At 36.9% G+C, this 21,894-nt stretch overlaps 1 protein-coding gene across 4 annotated transcripts in view; it reads right to left on the reverse strand.

Moving 5' to 3' along the window:
- SI (sucrase-isomaltase) overlaps positions 1-21,894 on the reverse strand; it is a 77,982-nt gene that overhangs the window by 11,625 nt on the left and 44,463 nt on the right. For all 4 annotated transcript variants that reach the window (XM_048955401.1, XM_048955399.1, XM_048955400.1 and 1 more), the window contains 27 exons: positions 21,194-21,325; positions 20,900-21,019; positions 20,174-20,287; positions 19,180-19,264; positions 17,935-18,052; positions 17,405-17,576; positions 16,585-16,701; positions 15,738-15,892; positions 15,081-15,165; positions 14,168-14,224; positions 13,432-13,556; positions 12,968-13,056; positions 10,306-10,355; positions 9,645-9,815; positions 9,149-9,298; positions 7,494-7,703; positions 6,462-6,616; positions 5,650-5,818; positions 4,741-4,837; positions 4,517-4,629; positions 4,309-4,434; positions 3,897-4,025; positions 3,678-3,785; positions 3,327-3,389; positions 2,947-3,081; positions 2,364-2,448; positions 1,267-1,405 (listed from right to left, as the gene is read on the reverse strand). In XM_048955401.1, the coding sequence (XP_048811358.1) occupies positions 1,267-1,405; positions 2,364-2,448; positions 2,947-3,081; positions 3,327-3,389; positions 3,678-3,785; positions 3,897-4,025; positions 4,309-4,434; positions 4,517-4,629; positions 4,741-4,837; positions 5,650-5,818; positions 6,462-6,616; positions 7,494-7,703; positions 9,149-9,298; positions 9,645-9,815; positions 10,306-10,355; positions 12,968-13,056; positions 13,432-13,556; positions 14,168-14,224; positions 15,081-15,165; positions 15,738-15,892; positions 16,585-16,701; positions 17,405-17,576; positions 17,935-18,052; positions 19,180-19,264; positions 20,174-20,287; positions 20,900-21,019; positions 21,194-21,325 (3,269 nt within the window). The remainder of the gene's footprint in view (positions 1-1,266; positions 1,406-2,363; positions 2,449-2,946; positions 3,082-3,326; positions 3,390-3,677; positions 3,786-3,896; positions 4,026-4,308; positions 4,435-4,516; positions 4,630-4,740; positions 4,838-5,649; positions 5,819-6,461; positions 6,617-7,493; positions 7,704-9,148; positions 9,299-9,644; positions 9,816-10,305; positions 10,356-12,967; positions 13,057-13,431; positions 13,557-14,167; positions 14,225-15,080; positions 15,166-15,737; positions 15,893-16,584; positions 16,702-17,404; positions 17,577-17,934; positions 18,053-19,179; positions 19,265-20,173; positions 20,288-20,899; positions 21,020-21,193; positions 21,326-21,894) is intronic.

The following is a 21,894-nucleotide window of genomic DNA, read 5'->3' on the forward strand; positions in this document are numbered from 1 at the left end:
AATCTGCTGCTTGCTTTTACATTACAGGCTTTGAGGGTTTTTGGATGGAAAAAGTCTTCCTGCTTATATGGTGTAGTATTAAGGTAAACTATTACTACCATATATATTCAGTGTCACAGTTACTACTTTGGTTAGCACCAAAGAATAAATTGAGAACAGAGATTTTTTTTCTTTTTTTAAATAATGTTATGCAAGTTGCAAGTATGAGAATGTGAATATTTATGTAATTTATGGTAGTCATCTCTGTTAACAATATATCTCAAACAGAAGAAAGTAAATGTTCCACTACATTTCAGTTCACACTCGATACACAGAATCAAGTCATAATGCTATTTGAGTTGTTTTCAGTAAGGAATATAATAGTGCCTTTTTAAAATTAACTTTCTTAGAAACTCTATTCACTCTCCATCAGTGGACATGTAGTGTAAGGCTAGAACAACACCAGTGCTAGGAATAAAACAGGCTGTCCTAGCACTACCTGGAAACAAACAAAAAAAATGTTTTATATTTTAATTACAGCAATTAGGTGAGAGATCATTAGTAATTAGTGTTAACAAGAGCTGATGCAAATGTTCAGACCTATTATTCCTTCTGCCTTATAAAGGAAGAGCACAGCACAGGGCTTGAGTACTCCCATTCACAATGCATTGCCCCAGGACAGCCCTGGTGATCTTGTAACAGAAACCTCTGCTGGAAAGGCAATGGGGTGTGAGTGAATGCACTGGGACAAGATAACGCTTGGTTGTGAGTAATTGCCATTAAACTGTATAAAACAGCACCATGATCATTTCATTTAATAATACAGGTAAAGCAGATAATCTTGCCCAGTGTAAAATTTATATAGACGGAATCCTTGGGACTGACAAACAAAGAACTGCTTTGTGGTGAGAAATAAGTTTTTTTAATATCAGACTTGGGATAAACTGTCTTTAAAAAGTACCTTGAAAACTTCATCTGCTTAGGGTTGGTGATTTTAAAGCCTCCATGCTCAAAATGAAGCCATGGCCTGCCATTGCAGAGACAGTTAAGTGACGCACTGCAGGCGTGGACTTAACTCGAGTTAAATTTTTCTAACTGGCTCCGATAGCAGAATGCCTTTACATAGCAAAACTATGGGAGCATGGCCTCAGCTCAGAGCTGTGCAGACGCACCTTGCCTTCTCCTGCACATCCTTTCCAGCAGCTCAGGTTTCTCCCACCCTTCTTACCAATTATTCACTTGCAATATATTTTGGAAATAGCAAGAAAGTGTGCAAATCTCACTTACTCAAGGGTAGGTCTTGTTTGAGCCCATCCATAAAGACAGTGGACATCATAGTGTCTAACTGGGGTACCGTCTGACAGGTACTGCTGTCCTTCCATGCATGGACTTTCATAAGTTATGCCTTTTGACCGGGATCCCAAATCTAACAGAACAGGAACAACAATACTTGCCTTTTAATAAGGAAGACTCAGTAACAAATTGAGTTACTTTTTGTTAGTTCTTATGATCTGTGATGTTTACTCTGTCTTAGACATCTATACTGACGTCTCTTGCTTCTTACAAGCTTCTTACTTCTTCTACAAGCTTCTTGCTTCTTACAAAAGAGCATTTCCACTTTCAAGAAATGGAATATCTCCAATCTATCTGCATAGGCATCGGGGGTCCGTAAGTGTGTTAGTAGCTGGAAAGGCTCAAAAATTAAGGTATACCCTAAATTGTAAATCTGCCCCATCATGCATGTACACAAAAATCTGGGGGTGTTGCTGCTGGTGAAGGCTTACATCTGAATATAACTGACTGACAATTCCTGAGAAAATTTTTAGGATATTGATGTCAACAGTAAGCAGCAAGCTTATTATAATAAGACATTAGAAAATCATTCCTGATTCGTACCATCTCATATCAGCACTTAAGTAAAGAATTTAAAGCTAAGAATTTAAATTATTGTCATGCGTAGATCAATGCTAGCTGAGAATTTCAAGTACTTTACTGTATGAATAAAAGCTAATTAAAGGAGACAGGGATGTTTCTGAAATTTTAATTAATTGCATTATTCATCTGAGGAAACTGCAGAAGGGAGCTACATTCTCCACCATGCCTCTAGCAAAACACCTAGGTAGAAAACAGGTATCAAAATCCATATGAAGGCAAATAGTTTAAAATAACTTCAGGTTTTAAAAGTGTTATGTAGCTACTGCTATCAGCTGAAACAGATGGAATTTAAGTGCCCTCTTATCCTTGGAAGAGAAAGGACGCTAAGTTAGTGGTATGGTTGTGGTTTTATATACCTAACTTCAGGCATTTACACTGCATATACCATATAAGAGGTTTCATATTAGTCAGAATGTTCTAAAACTGTTTTAAGGAATGGTCAGACTTACGAGGCATATAAGGTGGGTTATTTAAGATCTCGTCTCTACAGCCACCAAATGCAGCGTCCATGAAAGTTGCCGGTTCATTCATGTCCTAAAAAAAATGTAGAGCAAATCTTGATCGCATTTGCTTCCATCGTACAAACCACAGTAAATTCTAAATTACAGCAAGCAGAACTGCGGGTGCCTTTGGGAACTTTGCAGCTGCAATCTCAGTCTCCACACTTCATCTCCACACTTGCTTGACACATATTCACACCAGGCAGAGCGCAGGGACAGGGAGCAGCAAAGCGTAAGAAGAAAAGCCAGTCTGTTTGGTTGCATCCGTTCAGTGTCACAGCAAAAGAAAGAAGTCATGACTGAAGCAGTGCAAATGTTCAGCCCAGAGTTAAACTGGTGCCTTCTGCTGGGAGCTCAGGTTCTGCCTGGTACTCTGCTTCCTGCCTGCCCAGCCTAGTTCTTTGTTTTATTTAATGGCAATTTAGCATTTAGGTACCTCCTGAACTTGAACACATGCTGTGAAAAGTGCTGATCTCTGCTAGTGTCTAACAGAGAAAAAAAATCCAGAAATAAAATGTATTTCTCCACTTACAATCCACAGGCCATCGAACTTGATACTTTTTGAGGGATCGGTGGGATTGTCGTAGAACTCCACGATTTCTCTCTTCCACCACTCTACTGTGGAATTGCGGAGGAAGTCTGGGAAAGCTACATGTGCTCCATAGAGCTGTAAAAATAGTAGGAAAATAGAAAAGATACAGAAGTGAAAGCATCCCAATATCGGGATGCCAAAAACTTTTGTTGAAACACAAAATAATCACTTGTTTTCCTTTTTGTCACTAACAGAGAGCTAGCCACTTTCTGCATCTTATTCAAGACATTATAAATTAGTTTACTGACATTTTTCTTAAATACTGTACTTTACTTCTCCCTCTATATTTGAGTCAATAGCCAAACTGTACCAGTATTTACCTCTATTTGGGTTTGCTCAGGCAGTGACTCATCGACTTCAACGTTGGGAAGAAAGGGCCACACCTACAGGACAAAGGATGTTTTGAAACAATCAGAACACCCAGCATATAAACTGAACACCAGCAACAGAGGGGGAAAACTGTTCTTCACTGCTACATCTATGAATAACAATGCAAACTGAAAACAATTCAACTTACAATATGCATTCAACGCATCATTTACATTCAAGCATGAATGTTTTATGAATCTATGATTAGCAGACTGCCTATGGATACCAACGAATTCGAGGCCGACCCGGTGCTCATTGAATGCAATATATCTTTACTGTCATACACTTTTTAAGAACAGTACCCTGGAATATATAATGTCACTGCTGTTTGGCCACTTCATGAAGACATCATTTTCCTTGCCTCTTGAGAAGGGAGGATAATCAGTTTCATTTCCAGAGATGGTTGGATCCTGAAATTGAATGCAATACCCTTTTAACTGGTGGTAAAACAGAATTAGAAATGCTATCAAATACATTGTGCATTGGTAATTTGCAATTGAAAGCCAGTATGCAAAACCAACCAGTATAATGATAAATCTCATTCCTTCTTCTTTTATTTTGATAATTAGATCTGGTAACCCACTAAATTTTTCGCTAAGAGTGAAATCCAGTTGTCGTTCCATATGGTCAATATCTACATATTGGACATCCTGCAATTAAGAAAAAAAAAGAAAAGAAATTTCAATTTCAAAATATATATTTATAGATCATCTGCCAAAGAGTCACTTTCAGTTTAAACTGTCTGGACAGAGTAATGCTGGACACAGGTACAGCCTAGAAGATGAGATACTGAAGAGCAACTCAGCAGAAAGAGATCTACCACAGCAATGGGATAGAGGTGTTTTTTGTTTCACTTTTGGTTTTTGAAGGGTCTTAATACTCTGAAGCCAGGAGTGCAGCCATGGGCTCAAATGTTAAATACAACCAGCTTACATAGGGAATTTGAGTTGCCTTCATCTCCTCCACCAACTGGGCAACTTCTGAATCATTACTGTATCCATAGCGGCACAATTGGAATCCCAAGGACCAGTAGGGTGGCATCACTGGTCGTCCAATTAGCTGAAAATGAGAAAATATTTGTTGTAATAAGTGAAAACCAAGCAGACAAGTAGAGCAAATTGGCAATGGGTAAGAGTCCTACTTCAGTGTACTCCTGAACAACAAGTTCTGGCGTTGGGCCCAAAACCATGTAGAAGTCAAGAATTCCTCCAATGGTGCGGTATGTCAGGGCAGGGGTTGGCTGAAGAGTCACATCTGGAAATGGGGAAATTGAAATGAGAAAAGGATGCCTAGATTAACAACTGCTACAAAGCGCTGAACATAAAAATAAAATGCACTGAGAAAATAAAGTGAGGGTTTTCTTACCCATTGCATTGCTATTAAGCAAGAGAACTCCATGGGCATTGCTGTCTTCTTCGAGAGCCATGTAAAAGGGCTGATAACCATAGGAATTCAAATGGTCCTGCAAAACAAAAACAAAATTTTGTCTACAGTGGAAACAGCATAAGCAATGACCTATTTACATCTATGAATAAATTCAATAAAAGATGAGACACGCTACTGCCAAACCTACAACAGATAAGCTTCAAAAATATATACTATAAACTACATGCCCACAAAACACATCTACTTTCAGCTTGATTGTTGGATCCAGTCTTGTAAGAGTAATCAAGCAGATAGGAAATCTTTGAAATTTGCTAATAAGAAAGAGCTTCCCCAAAACAGAACTTGCCTATTTCCCTCCACCCCACCCCACCCCAAATAAGTAGCAAGTATCTATAGGAGATGCTAGTGATATTCTACTGCTATTCCACTATATTTTGATATTCTGAAATCTACACCAGAAGTCATAGCTTTAATAAACTACTACAGGTCATTCTCTGAAAACTGCAAATATTGTATATGCATAGACATAAAGCTTCTGATTTACCTCTCCAAGTACTCATTGAATCGCTAAGCAGTGTGAGTCTCTGATTCATATCTAACTTTCAGATTAGTTCATTGAGAAGCACAAAAAAAGGAGCAATGGCCTGCAGTTTATAAGCCACTGGTTATCACCTGGCATATAACTCAGAGTTTGAGTGCCACGAGATTTGTTTTGCTGGTCACAAACAAAACATAGGCTTACAGAAAACCACTGTCATTGAGATGCCATTCAAAGCATAAGCTTCAATAAATGTGATCGTAGTTAATAAGTGTCTAGATCCAGCAGATGTTTTCTGGACTCTCAAGTACTGCTCAACAATTCTTTGCATTAGATTCATTCCTACTTACAGCAGGAGACTCATCCCTTGTGAACATTCCAAAGGTTTTCCAGTTCATGTTACGCCGATACGGGGTGTGCTCATTTTCTCCAAACCCATATACATACTGGGATGGCAAACGGGTAGAAATCTGAATGAACATGTCGCTGAATGTGAAGGTAGGCAGCTGTGAATCCCAGCTGAAACAGAAGTTAAAGCATTTTTATCAATGGGGGCATTATCCAAATGTCTCTTGAGCACTGACAGTCCTGGGGCACCAACCCCCTCACTAGGAAGCCTGCTCCAGTGTAAGCAGCTCCTCTCAAATTTATGAATTACCACTTTACCAAAATCCATCTGCTAAACTAGCTGAGACATTACTTTTTTTTCCTGCTTTCCTACACTGGTTCCAAGACCCAACAAAATGACCAGCTGTGAACACCTAAGGAAAATCTAAGAACGTGTAGGATATCATGCCTGCCAGAGACTTGTGAGCTACCCATTAAGAGGTCCTGGTAGGTGTCTACATTCTGCTTCTTTCTCAGGATTTTCAACAAGTGAAAGGGGGAAAAGCTTGGACAACTGTGAGAAAAAGGGTATTGCTTAGTAAGTATACGTTCTCCATCCTTCCTCTAGTCAGTGTTCTCGCACAGTGCAACTGGAAAGCCGTCTCTGATGAAGCTGTACCAGGCATTTAACAGCATCTTTTATGGAAAGGATACCAAAACTTGTTTATTTGGTACTTTAAAAAGGTAACACACAGTACGAAGTTTTGGCTTGGAAAAAGGTGGGAAAAATAATGAAAAGGAAAAGGAAAAAAGGGGAGGTGGGGCTATAACTTACACAACTGTCCCTGTGCTTTTGCGTCTAACTTGTATGCCAAATGGTTTTTTATGAACTGAAACGTCATAGAGTCGCTCCTCAGCTGTACTTGTTGGGGAGGCTGGGAGATTTAATTGTATAGGAACCTCGTATCGTGCATTCTGGTAGTCATAAATCTATGGAGGAAAAAAAAAAAAACAAAAAAAAAAAACAAGCAAATCATGTCAAGGAAATGTTTGAAAACTTATCTATTGTGTCAGAAACTAGGATCGGTTAAAATGAAATAAATTGTTGAATATTTTTGCCAAGAAAAATATTTTCTCCAATACGTATCTTTTCTCCAATTCCTTTCCCACTTGGGGTAGGAAATAACTCTTAAAGATGTCAATATGAATTGGGAATGACTTGTTTAATTATTCAAGTATGTGAATTCAATGTACCTATATTTCATAAATATTTTACATTTTTTAAAATACAGCCACATGCATGTGTGTTAAATACCTTTCTGATTAATCTTGTAGTCAACTCCTAGACATATATATTTGTTGTTGAGTTCTCTATTTTAAGTTTTCCAAATCCTTCAGCTGACATGGATTAGTTCTTGATACCTGACTCTCTGTGCATCTTATCACATTCATCTCAGTCTTATCAAATGCACAGTAATAAACGATGGTCTAACCAATAGTGTATTAAAATTCTAGAATACAGGTAGATTAGTTAATGGAAAAATAAACATTACAATCATTATAATGCTTACAGAACAATTTACTTGTACACTAAGAAAATATCCTTAGCTCCAATGTTTTTAAGTGATGTTACACATATACATTAGCAATATACCTTTGATTACTATAACTTTATTATAAAATCTAGTAAAATCTTGTGGGACATAAACACCCCACAGACGTGGCCTAGGGGAAATAACAGTGGTTAAAAGGATACAGTGCTATTGTCCATATGATATAAAGTTGTCTACAAAAACTGAAAATTTACACTAATAGAACCATTTTTAATGACAGAATTTTAGAAACTACAGTTTTTCAACAACGTTACCTTAAATTGCAGCATGCTGTTGGTGTGATATTTAACTTCCAAGCGTAACGTAGCAATTGGTGCAGTGTAATTATGAGTTACTATGACATTGGTACTGTTTAAGATCAGGTTGGCTGCCAAACCCGATGAGGAGTATTCCACTTCTTCAATTGAATAAGCATTGTCGGTGATGAAATAGCAGGATGGACTATTCGGCTCTGATGGTGCCTCCTGTAAATGGAAATAGGTTGCAAGGTAGAGAGCTATGCTGGGAAGCTTTATTTTATGCTACTAGCATGAAATCCAAAGCTCCCATTTTATCTGATGGCTGTTACAACTAAAAGTTGGGAAGCAATTAATGAACAACAACAACAACAAAAAAACTATGCAGAACCCGAAGATCTCTATATTAAAATTCAGTTGTATACAATTTGGTCAAGACTGCGCCAGTAGTTCAGCCAGGAAATCAACAAGTGACACAGTGAAGATGGATTTAAATTCCCTTTGTCTGTCAGCTTCAATTCAATCCCACAACACAGCTGAGTTTTGGTTTGCTGAACTCCACAGAACTAACTTCCTTTCTAATCTTGTCCTCCTTCACCTGTCTTCAGGAATATACATCAAGAGTCATGAGATATTCAAGGCAGACCCAGACTAGACCTTTCAATTAGCTTGAATATGTTTTTATTCATAAGATTCACCCTTAAAATACCCACTGAGAATCACATCTTATTTATCTAAGATCTCCTGAGAACAAGATCAGAATTACACAGTTTCCTGCTATAATTCAACTTAAACTAGTTATTATAAGATTAGATGAGCTGATGTAGGTTAACACATTAGTCTTCCTTCCAACTTTGCATACCATCAGTCCTGCCTAGTTATTCAAACTGAACTGTGCCTGCTCCTTACACCTGAGCAGCTAATGAACATTAATTCATCTGTTGTCATCAAAATTAAAGCATCTTTCAATTTAAGCCAACATTTAAGACGTATTGAGTCCGTAACAGGACCAGAGTTTGTTTCCACATCAAAAGACATGCCCAAAGATCAAAGATCACATCAAATCTTCTTAATAGTGCAACAAATGCAGTGAAGTCCATTCAGTATTTTGAATGCTGCTGTTTCAGGAGTAGCTAATAGAGATTTTTTTGTTCATATCTAGGAGATATATCGATATATTATCAATTGGATGTACAGCTATCAATAGAGAGAGGAAAAATTTTGTTTGCATATGAGATGATTTCCAATGGATTTGGGAATTACTCCTCAAGCAGCAATACAAAGGAGTTAGTTTGTCTTAAATTGTGCTTCTGTGACTATGAAAGTGGGGATAAAGCCTTTAAGGCTGAGGTACCTTTGAAGCACAAAAGGCAGTTGAAGATGCTGATCAATTTTATTCTATTTTTCCCAGTTTTATTATTATTTCTTACAACCTTGCAAAGAATACCACATTTGTCCTCAGTTTATGGAAGAACACACTGTTGTCAACTATCTTAGTTTCAAAGAAGTAAATAAAATCTGCTAGTACAGGTCAGCTGATGGCTTTGCCCCCACGTGAATTGCATCTGACTAATCTGCCTGACTACTTCTTCCTCTGCACCCAATGTAAAAGGAAAACTATGATTCTGGAAATGTTCCAGTCCCATCAGTTTAGGAAAATAATTGTTGCTTACATCCCAGACACAGCCAAGTTGTTCACATTTTTCTCGTGTTGGATCCATGCCGGGATGACAATCAAACCTTTCATTGATACTCTGTTGTTGAATCCATTCTATCGTGTAAGATGTTCCCAGTTCAAGCTGAAGCCCTGTTAAATGAGCAACCTACAAATAATAAACAATTATTAATTATTAATAAATCCCACACCACGTCACTGTATGGAAGCACACAGGAATAAAGGCACAAGGCACAAGTGGTCAGAAGAACATTTTGATTTTGCATCAGTAACAGAGATAATTAGGTGCTTGTAATTAAAGAGATTGTTCAATGCACATTCATAACAAGTTCAAAGCAACCTCTGCGCTATCTTTAGTGTGAGAAAGCATTTCCTTCAATACTTCCCTTTAGCAGCAGCATGTTATATATTGAATGCAATTGCACTTTCTTTGCAATATATAAAACCAAGGTGAGATGATTTCAAAGAATCACATTTGCCTGTTACTAACTTACCTTCTCTGTAGGATAGTAGGTGGCATTATGTGAAGAAATTTGCTCTCCACTGCTCGAGGAGACAAAAACCTCCGTTATTTCCTGGAGGGCTCCCAGGATTTTGATTTCTTCAAACTTTAAGTTGTTTGGATCAACATAACTGCCGCTTACGACATTCATTTGTAGACGGTTCTGAAAAATAAGGTTATCATTTCATTTGCGATGTTTCTCATATAGTGGACAGCCCAGAGCAGAAAACAAATCATGAAGCAGATGCAGGTTCTAACATGATGTAGGCCTTCCACTCCCTCCGTGGAGACACTTTTTCAGTGTAGGTGTGACAAGTTTTGTCAGTTTAACAATGTCTTCAGACTAACAAACACTACGCCCACCTTCTTTCTGGCACTATAAAGACTCTGATGCTTTATAGTTCTCTCGCTCAATAAACATTGCAGTTTATGAAGTGAGAGTTCTTTAGATACTACAATTAATTAAGAGAAGACAAATAAAAGACTTTCAAAATGCTGTCACTTAAGTGGGATGAAAATGACTCCTCTTGACAGTATTAAACACTTTGCTCCTCAGTAAATAGTGGAGGAGAATAAGGAGGAAGAAAAGAATGCCATTTAATTATACACTTGATAAAACCTGAGGATAAGATCATTTAAAAGAGAATACTTACATTGGAAACTGTAAACTCATAGTAAATGTAGTTGTTACTCTCAATTGTTCCTGTAAGGTAAAGAAAGAAGTTAAACTTGCAGTACAGAAAGGAACAGATGAAAACTAGGTCTTTGTCACCAACCAAGTACTTATCATTATCATTATGGCATTCTGCTCTGAGCAAACTGTGTGCAAACTACTGGTCTCAACTCTTATTTTGTATTCTTCATAAAGACCATGTTCAGATTTTAAGATTATCTGAACCTTTGTCTTAGCCCTTGCTGTAAAGGACTTCCCATTTCTAAAAGGAAGCAATTAAAACATTCTCTACTTGGATACATGGAAGGTTATTTGCCATTGAAACAGTGTTTTTTGGACTTCCAAATACCTGTGCTATTTCCTCTTATATCCACACTTAGATTACACAACTTTTTGTTGTAACTACAAGGCCTGTAACTGATCTGGCCAATGTCTTCTGATCTTTTATTTATCTATATTTGTCCAGAGGAGTGAAATTTGTAGACAGGTCAAACTTTCTAGCTGAGGCCCAGCAAAGTTAAGAAGAGCGATTATTCACAGCACTTCTATTACCTTAAGATCTGGTATCCTGGCCAGCAATCTGCTTTCTGCAGAAATGAAGGAATGTAAACTAGATGTAAATTAACATGGATTAAGGCTAAATATAGTCCAAAGCGACATGATGTGCTTTGCTCTCTCCATATGTTTTCACTTTGCAGGTAAAAAGCAAGCTTATGACTTAGACAGGTTAAGTAATCACTATAATTTCCATCAGACAGATTTATATTTTACTCTTACCATCTTCTCTTTGAACATTAGAAAGTTCTTCTAAACTACTTTTTTTGTAAGACCAGGAATTTTCCAAAATTTTCTAAAACATTATTTAAACTACTTTTCCTAAAATGTAGGCTATTTTCCATTTTTTTTCTTATGTACTCCTAGATCTCTTGAATGTAGATATATATTTCAAAGCTAGATCTTCTAAATAATCAAAACAAGCGATTCATAAAGCAAATGATTATACAAAAAGAAGACATACAATTGATGGCACCTGTCATTTTGTTTTTTCCTTACAATACAGGAAAATTATTTTTGTTGCAAACAAACTGTAAAGTACTTCTCTAAAAAAAACAGCAACCTGTAAGTCTGGGCCAGGAAATAAAATCACTACATGTTTTATTGGTTTTCTACTCAGCAGAAGTGAGTACAATCATAGCTGAGTTATTTTAGGTCTTGACAAAGCAGTACATACAGCTGTCATGGCAGCAGCCACCCAAGGCCTTCAGTACTTATCGCTGCTGTAATCAGCCAAACCTCTGCTCTATTTCTTCAAAGCATCCCAAACTTTTACAAAGCCTTTTAAAAGTAGAGGCTTCCAAGCTTTAGTTTTTTTTCTGTGAGATGTGATTGATAAAGTTAAAATAATAGAAGGGAGCCCGATAGGTCGAATGCATAAAATCTTCCAAATTATTCTCTTTCCATTGAATTTTTTCATATTGCCATCACAATTCCTCTGGAGCACCACTATCTTTCTTTGGGCATTTCCTGCATCTGTCCTCCTGTCAGACTGCATAAAATGTTCCACAAGCATCTCCTTCAGCATCAGGGTGCAGAGACCCTTTAAACTAGAGATCTGTGTGCTGGGATTTCTAATGTACATATCCTAGTAGGAATATCTGACTGGGAGTTCTCCACTTCAAGGAGACCTGTGAGTAAATCCAAAGGCTTTGACAGAGGTCAAAAGAGCCATGCTGCTTCCTGGCCTTGCTCCCTGCAGATGCCCACCAGAGTAAAACCTGACAGTGTCAGCTGAGCACAGGGAAGGGAATATGATCACAGCTTCCCTCCAGCTGCTGCTCTTGCAAAGACAGTGACCTCTGTCACAGGGCAAAGTAAATATGAAATTAGGTAAGGGTGATGCTGTTCTCAACACCAACTGCTGACATGATAGGACATGAATTAGAGAAGACATATTTTCAAACTGTTTGCTGATTTCTCTAAAATATATATAATGTAGGACAAATACTGCAAAAACAGCTTAAGGGATTGAAGTACTTCTTAATTTCATGGAAACTGGATTCTCATCTATATCTTCAGAAATACTATGGAGGCTGGCAACATGACAAGTATGGCCTATACATGCCTACTCGTGTGCTCATGCACCAGATGGCACAGCAAATTTTGGCTTTAGTACAGTACCTTTGAGTTAAGAAAACTGCTACTGTTTTCACAAGCAATTTAAATAATTCCAGAGAGTTAATAAAAGTGCTACTTTTTCATTTTCTGCCTATTCTTAGTGTCCAACACTAATTATATGCATTCTTGCACCCGTTGAAATTAATTTGGATCTATACCAGAATATATATCAATCTTGACACTATGGTTTAACAGTCAGCATGCTAATGTGCCAAAGCTGTATGTACTGAAGGTTACATTGCAACATGAACACATGGGAAAAAAAAAGAAAAGAAAAAAGACAGACAAGCTAAATAACAGTTACTCTTTTCCACATAAAAATGATGAACAACCAATGACTTAAGAGCCACTATTAGTTGTTTGTTACCATGTCCTCAATGGCTCATTCTTGCTCTGTAAAACTAACTGGAGAATGGAAGTCTGTAAGCATAGTGTTTTGTTTATTTATTTCACCAGTAATAACTTACCTGTAGATTCTCCATCATCCCAGAATAACTCCCCAGAAGCTTCATTGTTCTCATCCAGGGCAATTATAAGTCCCAGTGGATTCTGGCGGCTATCAAAAGAAAGTCCTTGTCTGACATGTATAACCACTTGCTAGACAGTTTTAACAAATCCTTCTTCGTGTTAAGAATGTGACACTCTGCAGGGTTGCAGAACTTTGTCTTAGATTAGTCCTTTTCTGCCATTCACTTTCATGCAAATGTATTCAAATACATGGCAAACTGACAAAATCCTATGCAAATAAACCTTCAATTAATCACTACATATTTAATGTAAATAGCAGGAGAAGGGAGTCATGGTTTACAGTTATTCCCAAGTCTCAAAGCAAAAGCATTAAATTTGATGGGCTACTACTGATTTGTAACTTGACAGTCCTAAACCCATTCTTGAATTTACACTCATAAAATCATTTGGTTTGGAAGCATACCTTTGAACTGTTGTAGTAGCTGGTTGTTGAATAGGGTAAATATAACCTCCTCTCAAGTGGAGCCCCAGTTTGTCAGCTGGCAGGTACATCCTAGTCCATTGTTTTCTTTCTGAGATTCTTGCCCCCTTTTATTGACAGGCACATAAAAGAGAATGGGTTTGTTGCATTACTCACTGCTGTGAAGTTTGGGATTTAAGACAACATTCTTCCCAAATAATTCTTTTAGAGGAGATCTTTAAACTAGGAAAATGTGCACCAATGGGTACGAAAAAATAATACATCAGTTTATTAATATACTGTAATGTTATAAATCAGCACATTTCAGTGTTGTGTTTTGCTCAGTCAACATAGACAGAAAGTCCTATTGGGACATCTAATGCAAGCAATGTCATCACAATGTTAGGAAACTTCTTTGCAGAAACAAGACTAGTGAAAGTTAATTGCACGTGCTTATGTGTTGTAATATTTTACTTTTCTTCACATGTGAGCTTTGCTAAAGTTTCAGTTCAGTCCCTCTTCCCATCTCATGTATTTCACATCTCCATCTTTTCTTGTGTCTTTGATTCATACATTTACTCAACCACTCCTACCCCCTCGTCTCACCGTTTCCATCTTGTAGGCTTTGCTTTAGGTCTCTGCCCTTGAAGCATGGCTGACAATCTTTCTTTCTATTTTTTTTTCTCTATCACAAAGACCATTAGAAAAACACTCCTTTGTAGTCTATGCATTTACTTACCGTTTCATACTCATACCATACTGCATCAGGAATATATGCATCAATTACATCTGCACCCTAAAAGGACAACAAAGAAAGAAATATGTATTTGAAAGCAAGGCATTTAATACACCACATTTGCTTGTTATGTCACAGACAAGCTAAAATAGCATGAGAGAAGTTGATTCTGGATGACATTCTGAGATGATACAAAGATTAGCTGAATCAGAATATCAAATCAGATTGCTTTGGTTCCATAGAGATCTGGAAAATAGGAGTTGTATTTAATAGCAGCAAGTGCAATAGTTTCCATATTGACAATAACCAAAACATTTTGTGGGCTCTCTCACTGAAAATAAGTGAAGAATGGGATAAAAAATTAAAATAAATCTATTCTTTTAAGGAGTCTAAAGAGAGGTCACCAATGTTACCATATCACAGAAAAATAAGTATAATCTAACAAAATCTAGCAAAAATATACTTCCCTTGGAAAAAGAACTGTGCTAATGCTAGTAGACAAGATCATCAGCATTCTCTTTGCCAAATGACTTGGCTTAACACCTGCTCAAGACAGAAGAGTTCAGACTAGAATAGGATGAGAGTAAATACCCCAGGATCCTCCAGGAAATGAATGAGTCTATTTTTGTGGATCAGATTTGTCAATATTAAAAGGGAGAGGGTATGTGATTTCAGAAGGAAATACATAAATAGTAAAGGTGCTAAAACATTCAGTGCTGTAAACTTCAAGCTTAATACCAAAATTGTCACTGAAAAACTGAAAGGTACTTTCTAACCAGTAGAATAAAGGAGAGATATCAATTGTGAATTTGGGATTTTTGCTGCAGTTTCCTATCTATAAAGAAAAGAGCTGAGACTGGTGTCTCTGTTCCCCACTAAGTTTTTTTGAGACAGACATGAAAATAGCCAAACCTACCTGATCAAGTACAGCAGAAATAAGTAGCCCAGGACCCCACAGGAACTGCCTATCAACTGCCCATGTCCCTTCATCAGAGTAGAACCTGGAGAAAGGAGAGAGTAGTAACTGGCTTTGAAGAGGGATACCATCATCAATAATCCTAGTATTTCCAAGAATGGATTGCCTAGAATTGTGACTGAAAAGTGTCAAACAAAAATTTTTAATTATAATATTTTAAATCTGAGGCCATCTGAAAGTCAAAAAGTAAGATCTGATTAGCTCGGTATTGATTATGCATATATGAAAGTGTGTGTATTTACATGCATGCACATGTTCTCAGCGTACTTGTTGTCAAGAATAAGGAAGCAAGGAAATGGGTGTTTGAATATACACATTATGGCATGGTGTAATTTGATTAGCTGACAAAACCATTTCATAGCAGCTCTTCAGAGTGACTGGCAATAATGCATGCATCTATACAGAAATTATAGATGGTTTCTGATTACTCTTCTGATTACATCAAAATAGTTTTTCATGAATTCTGATGCTGTCTCTACATATACTCTAATATGCATTCTCAGAAATTATATAGCTATTTAGATAGTCCCTAGCTACATTCAATCTGTATTTTTCATTCCTAATAAGATTATCACAAAGGCCATCTGATACACTTACTCATGTAAAACTGGACGTACAACTGTGTCCCCTCGAGTATGAGCTCTATAAAAGAGCGTGTATAAGTAGGGCAGCAAAGTGTAGCGAATGGTCAGGTAGTGCTTGGAGGTCTGCACCAAAACTGAATCAGCTCCAAACACAGCCGGATCCTGAGGCTGAAAATAAATATTAGAAGATTATTTTCATGGTGCAGGAAACACCCTGTCAATTGTGAAAATTGACTGTTGGCTCAGAGCGTGGAGTGGATGGAGGGGAACAACATCAGGGCAGCTAATCTAAACTGACCAAGGGGTTATTCTATACTATATGGTGCCATGCTAAACAAAAAAAGATGATGAAGTGGAAGAAACAGTGGGACTTTTTTACGAAAGCATCTGCCTTTTTCAAAGAACTACTACAAGTACTGAGGCTCTCCTTCTCAAGATGTGGCCAAACATCACTTGCTCACATAGAGACTAATGTCTAGAGTTTTCTCTCTTTGTTCCTATGTGGTCTTTTTTTTTTTTCTTTCTTTTTTTTTTCCCCTCTCTCTTTTCATTTCATTTAACTGTCCTTATGTCAATCCATGAGCCTTTTTTTTTTTTTGCTATCATATTTCCTCCTCCTATTTTTTTGGGAGGAGAAGGAGTGAGTGAGCAGTCTTGGGCAGATTAGCTATCAGTGTGAAACCACCACCTCCCTGAGAGCCAAACCTCTTGGAGATAAATTTTCATTAAGAGATCTCAAGGTTCTTCCATATTCAAACTGGTTAGCAAATCTAATTGTTAGTTATAGCAATGTTTATTAGCGATACTATAAAGGAAATGTGGTAGCAGAAACCAAAAATGTAAGAGAAGGAACGACTTACTATGTATCCCTCAGCATTGTGATTCCGGGAAAACGGATAAAATGCTCCTACTTGCATCCATCGTCTGCAAAGTTCTTCTGTCGTGTCAAAAACGAAGCCACAGATATCTGCTCCAATCTTTAAATAAAAGCAGAATGTGTTGGGCAGACAGCATACTGCGCCTCTAATCTCTACACAAAATCTAAAATTTAAGGGATGTATCAATTCATCTTTCATTTCTCGCCAGGGTGGGTAAGTCATTCAACACATTTCTACTTTTCTCCTTTCAACTAGATGCTCTACAAAAAAAAAAAAAAAGAAAAAAAAAAAAAAGAAACCAACTTCTTCCTAAGGCTGCCTATCATCCTTTTTCTTCCAAACTTATACCTTCCTTTTTGGTGCTAATAGCCCAACACAAGGAAAACACCTCAAACTCAAACAAATATAAATATTTAAGAGTCTGGCCATTTCACTTACAAATGTATTTTTCTATTTCATGCAAAAATAAATAGGAAAACCCCAATGTATTTCACATGCATTGCTCGGGAGTAAAGTAGTACTAGAGATTTGGCATAAATATGATAATATCTGTTGCTCACATCCGTCCCACCATAAACATACAGTAACAGAAATCAAAATAAATTTTCTAATTAAAAAAAAATAAAAATCAGTCATTGGAAAAAAAGGTTAAAACCAGATCACTGAAGGAAATTAACTTAGAATTGAGAAGATAAGATGGTTACATAGACAGCTTTTGATTAGGTAACCGATTATCACAGAGGTAAAAAGGCAGTGTTTGTCCTCTTGTTCTGAATGGAGGCAAAAAGCTAATATTTCATACATAAGGAAATCCAAAGAGGCTGAATTCCAGCATTCCAGGTATTGACCATCCTAGCTGTTCCCACGTTGCTTGATTATCTCCCAGCCAGTGTCCTGTGTGCTTTCCTGATCCAACAAAAGTAGACCTTGAAAGAAGGAAGCTTCGTTTTCCTGGAAACACTGTTTCGATGGCTCTGAAAATGAAAGGGGACTGGAACTATGCAACAGAAAAAAGACCACTCAAACATCATTAGTTCTATATAAGGCAGAGTTATACTGACTTATTTGAAACCATTGATTATTCTCATGACCTGGGCTCCTTTACAGTTAGGCAGTTGTTTTTTTTTAGAGAAGTTCAAGACATTTACTTTAGACAACCTTTCTATAAATCTCTGATTGGCAATGTCTGACCTCGAATTTAGTAGCTTAAATACAATATAACGTTATCCAGAAAATAGGTTTGTTTAGAAGTGAAATATCTTGCCTGTTTAAAAAAAAATGCATGTACTCTTCTGAAAACTTTCTGTAAACATATTAGGATGAGTTCCTTACTGTCTTGTTGCTATGGCCATGGAATATCCATAAAGACTGTGGACATCGTAGTGCTTGCCCCAGTTCTGCACTGCATCCATACAAAGTGTCTTAGAAAACATCAGTTGATCGAGAATATCTTCAATAAAGAAAAACAGACATTATTTTTAAAGTGCATTTTGATTATGAATACTTCCAATCCTTTTTTTGTTGTGTACACTCTTGACATTCAGGCCCTTCTCCCTCTTCGACGCTTACATTAAGGCCACTGTTACTAATACAAGAACAAAATGCTTCACTTGGCTGCTAGTTTTATTCATCTTGGCTCCATCTGTGCTATTTTCTGCTCTTGAGCATTGGATATATCATGACAACACACAAATATCAAAGGAATACATTTATTACTGCTAACAGTGCTATAAATGCAGCTTTGTTAAGGAAGTGGAATTTAGTAAACTGATGGGCAATGTGTGTCAATTTATTCAGTGCATAACATAAAATGGTTAACTCAAATACTCTATCCTTGCCTAGGTGTCATTAAGTGGTAGTCACAGGCTCCATTCATTTCCAATGCTTTCTGGCACCTCTCTTATTAAACCTTAGCACAAATGTACTCACTGCTGGCTTTATCACAAGAACAAGCATAATCTTGGAAGCATAAGATGGTGTAAGAAGAATCTTCTTTCTTTATATTCATTACTAGCTTTACTGTAAAGTTGCAGACTAAGCATGTAAGGTCTCCACTGAGCCCTATTTCCTCAGTGGAGCTACTTAATGGCCTGTTAATGCAGAGAAAGTCTACCAGAGCTAACTCATTGTGTAAATTTGTACCTTTCAGGCAAATAACATGTAGTCCTTTCCTAATTTTCCCTCTTAAGTGTAGAACTGGATGGTAAGTTTTTTTTAATTTAGTTTGAAACCTTCATCTGTGTTTGAGATCAGAGGAAATAATTTTTCTTCCAAATTTGACATTAAAACAACACACTAAGTACTGGCTGTAAGTGACTGCATTTCAACTGCAGGCCAGATGGATTTCTTCTGCAAGCAACTCTTTACCCATGCAAGGAAGCACTGTACATCTATAGCCTAATTCCTGAATTATTTTTGGACAATATGATGGCAAAGGTTTCTTAAAGTCAGTACTTAATATTCAAATCTCATCCATGAGATCAACAAAGAAATTCACTTTACATCCTTGTAGACAATGGTACAATAATTAGTGTGCTTTCTGATAATCTGTTCTATGGTTAAAGGAGGTGGACTTACTGGGAGTGAATGGAGGATAGTTTAAGTCATTCTGCTCACAGCCTTTATTTGAACCTTGAACAAAGTTGGATACTTCATTCATATCCTGAAAAGGCAAGACAAAAACAGTGAGATGTAGATCATAATAAAGTTTCCTCAAGTACACACTCCTAACACAATCTCATGTTGCATTCTATTACCCATTAAGGAGTATTTACTTAGTGCTAGCGCCATACTTTTAGGTGTGAATGACAGCCCTTGGACATAGACCTGGGCCATTACAGTATTCATACATGCCTCTGTTTTGGACAGACTTCAGTATGCAGGTGAGCATCATGTTAAGAGTTACATTTTATCCCTCCAGAGACTGAAGCCGCAGGAGGTGCTTACATATATATATATATATATGTGTATATTAATACATATATGCTATCCTTAATCCACATATATCTCAAGAGAACACCCTGAGTAGAGAGCTTGTGTTTGGAGTGAAATGTGGAACTAGCAAGATGTGCTGTGGCTTCTGCCGAGTCTGACTTTTCCAGATCCTAATATGGGACAATGATTGCCAATATCCTACCTTGAAAATAAATGAGCTACCTGAAGCATAGATTTATAGATGTGATGCATTACACCCTGTGTTTGGGACTTGTTTAAAGACACATTTTCTGTCTGTGTATGCAGGTTTCTAAATACTGCTGTTCTGAGTCCAGGAGTGTGAAAGCACTCACACACAGGAGTGTGTGTCTTTATCAATGGTTCATCCACTGAAGCATTTCAGACCACACTGATCATGCAGCAAACAGCACACTGAGCATTTAGATGCCACAATAAGTGATTCCAATTCAAATTTAAAATTGAAATCCAAATTTGAATTGTAAATCCAACAGCAAAAGACATGCACATCATGCACTGATTTCAAGTTACTAATAATAGGAAACATCCTTTTCAAATGCAATGTTAATTGAATTTAATAAGCATCTATCCTTGTCAATTTTTTTCCTGAATCACTTACAATCCAGATCCCGTCGTATGGCACTGTGTTATAAAACAGCCTGCATTCTTCCACCCACCAACTGATGCACTCTGGATTGGTAAAGTCTGGGAACACGGCTTCCCCCGGCCATACCTAGAGCATTCAAAGGGAAATAGATTATACTAATAATTGCATTGGAATAAGATGAGAATGTATCATACAAGTTCCATCGGTGTTTTTTCCCCCTAAATAATAATTTGAATCAAGTCCATTGCCCTCTTGACTACCAAGTTGTGCTACTGTCCCATACTGACACTACTGTCAGACACCACTTCCAGATCCCAGATTTACTTTCACTGAAATTCATGATTTTGTTCAAAAATTCTTAAACGTTCTGGTAAACGTGAATCATCAAAAGCAAAGGTGGCATAGTAGGATGTCATTTTTCTTGCATCAGCTTTCAGTGGGTAAGAAGGAATGAAGGTATTTTTTCTCTTCTACCATATGAAACATCTACATTTGCTTTTCCATAAAACTTACATTAGTATCAAACAGGATTTTACCAAAAATAGAAACATGCAGTGTAAAAAATTCAAAAAACAACATCAAAGATTGAAATATTCACATGCTAAATGAGACCTTATCATCTTGGTTCTCACTGGCTAGTACTGGAAGAAGTGACTTAGAAAATGAGAGTTTAAAATGAGCCCCCCAAATAAATTGAACCAAACCAACCACATTTAAGCTTCATAGAAATGTGCTTACCTCTCCAACTAATGTTGTTACTCCATCTGATTCATTGACCCAGACTTTCCTGTTCTCCCCCCTCACGTAGCTGCCATATTGACTATTATCAAGTAGATTTTGTGTGCTAATACCAGGATCCTAAAAAAAAGTTAAGAAAAAAAAAAATAATAGTTAGAAACCAGGAAACACTCCATCAATTTTTACAGACTACTTGAATGTTAGGCAGGAAGTGTAATCATTATATTAAAAAATGCATAAGATAATTGTGAAAAGTTATAATGATAGTACTACCAGGCAAAAAGAATCACTTACCAATATGATAATATATTTTTGTCCATTGTTATGCATATAAGTTGCAAAATTAGGAAGATCGCTAAAGAGCACTTTGTCATATGTAAAATCTTTCTTTTCTTCCATGTAATCAATGTCAGTAACCTGAGCTTCCTGAAATACAGGAGATTTCAGCTTAAACATGAGAAGACATGGTAAAGATTTTGTATTTTTTCAAATGCAGTTTCTTATGACAATTCCTGTTTGTCCTTACTATCTAAATTAATTATACTGAAACATCTTTATACTGAACATTTCACATTAGCAGAATCCAAATGAATGTGTGCATTGGCATTCTTTTTATCAGACCCTGGGCATACGTCTGTTTCTTTGTAGTTGCCCAACTTCTAAGAATGCCCATACAAATACAAACATTCCTTCCTCAACTCTTAGCATAAGATCAGGGTATTTTCATATTTTTTAAGCCATTCCTCTAAAGCCATTTGAAGTCTTTTTCAAAATAATGTGTAATTTACCTTTGCTTATCAATTAAGAATAATCTATGGTTCTATAATTGTCCAGGTGACATTGAAAAAATATTTCAGTGGACTAGATAACACTAGAAAATAAATCAATATAGTTGGAAAGTATAACTGAGAAATTATTACAATAAATTGTGTAAGTGAAACTTGCTGTAATTAAGCCTCCCCTGGTGTCCCATTCTGATAATGGCACTGCATAAA

This window comes from Lagopus muta, chromosome 9, assembly GCF_023343835.1.
Source record: "Lagopus muta isolate bLagMut1 chromosome 9, bLagMut1 primary, whole genome shotgun sequence".
NCBI lineage: Eukaryota > Metazoa > Chordata > Aves > Galliformes > Phasianidae > Lagopus > Lagopus muta.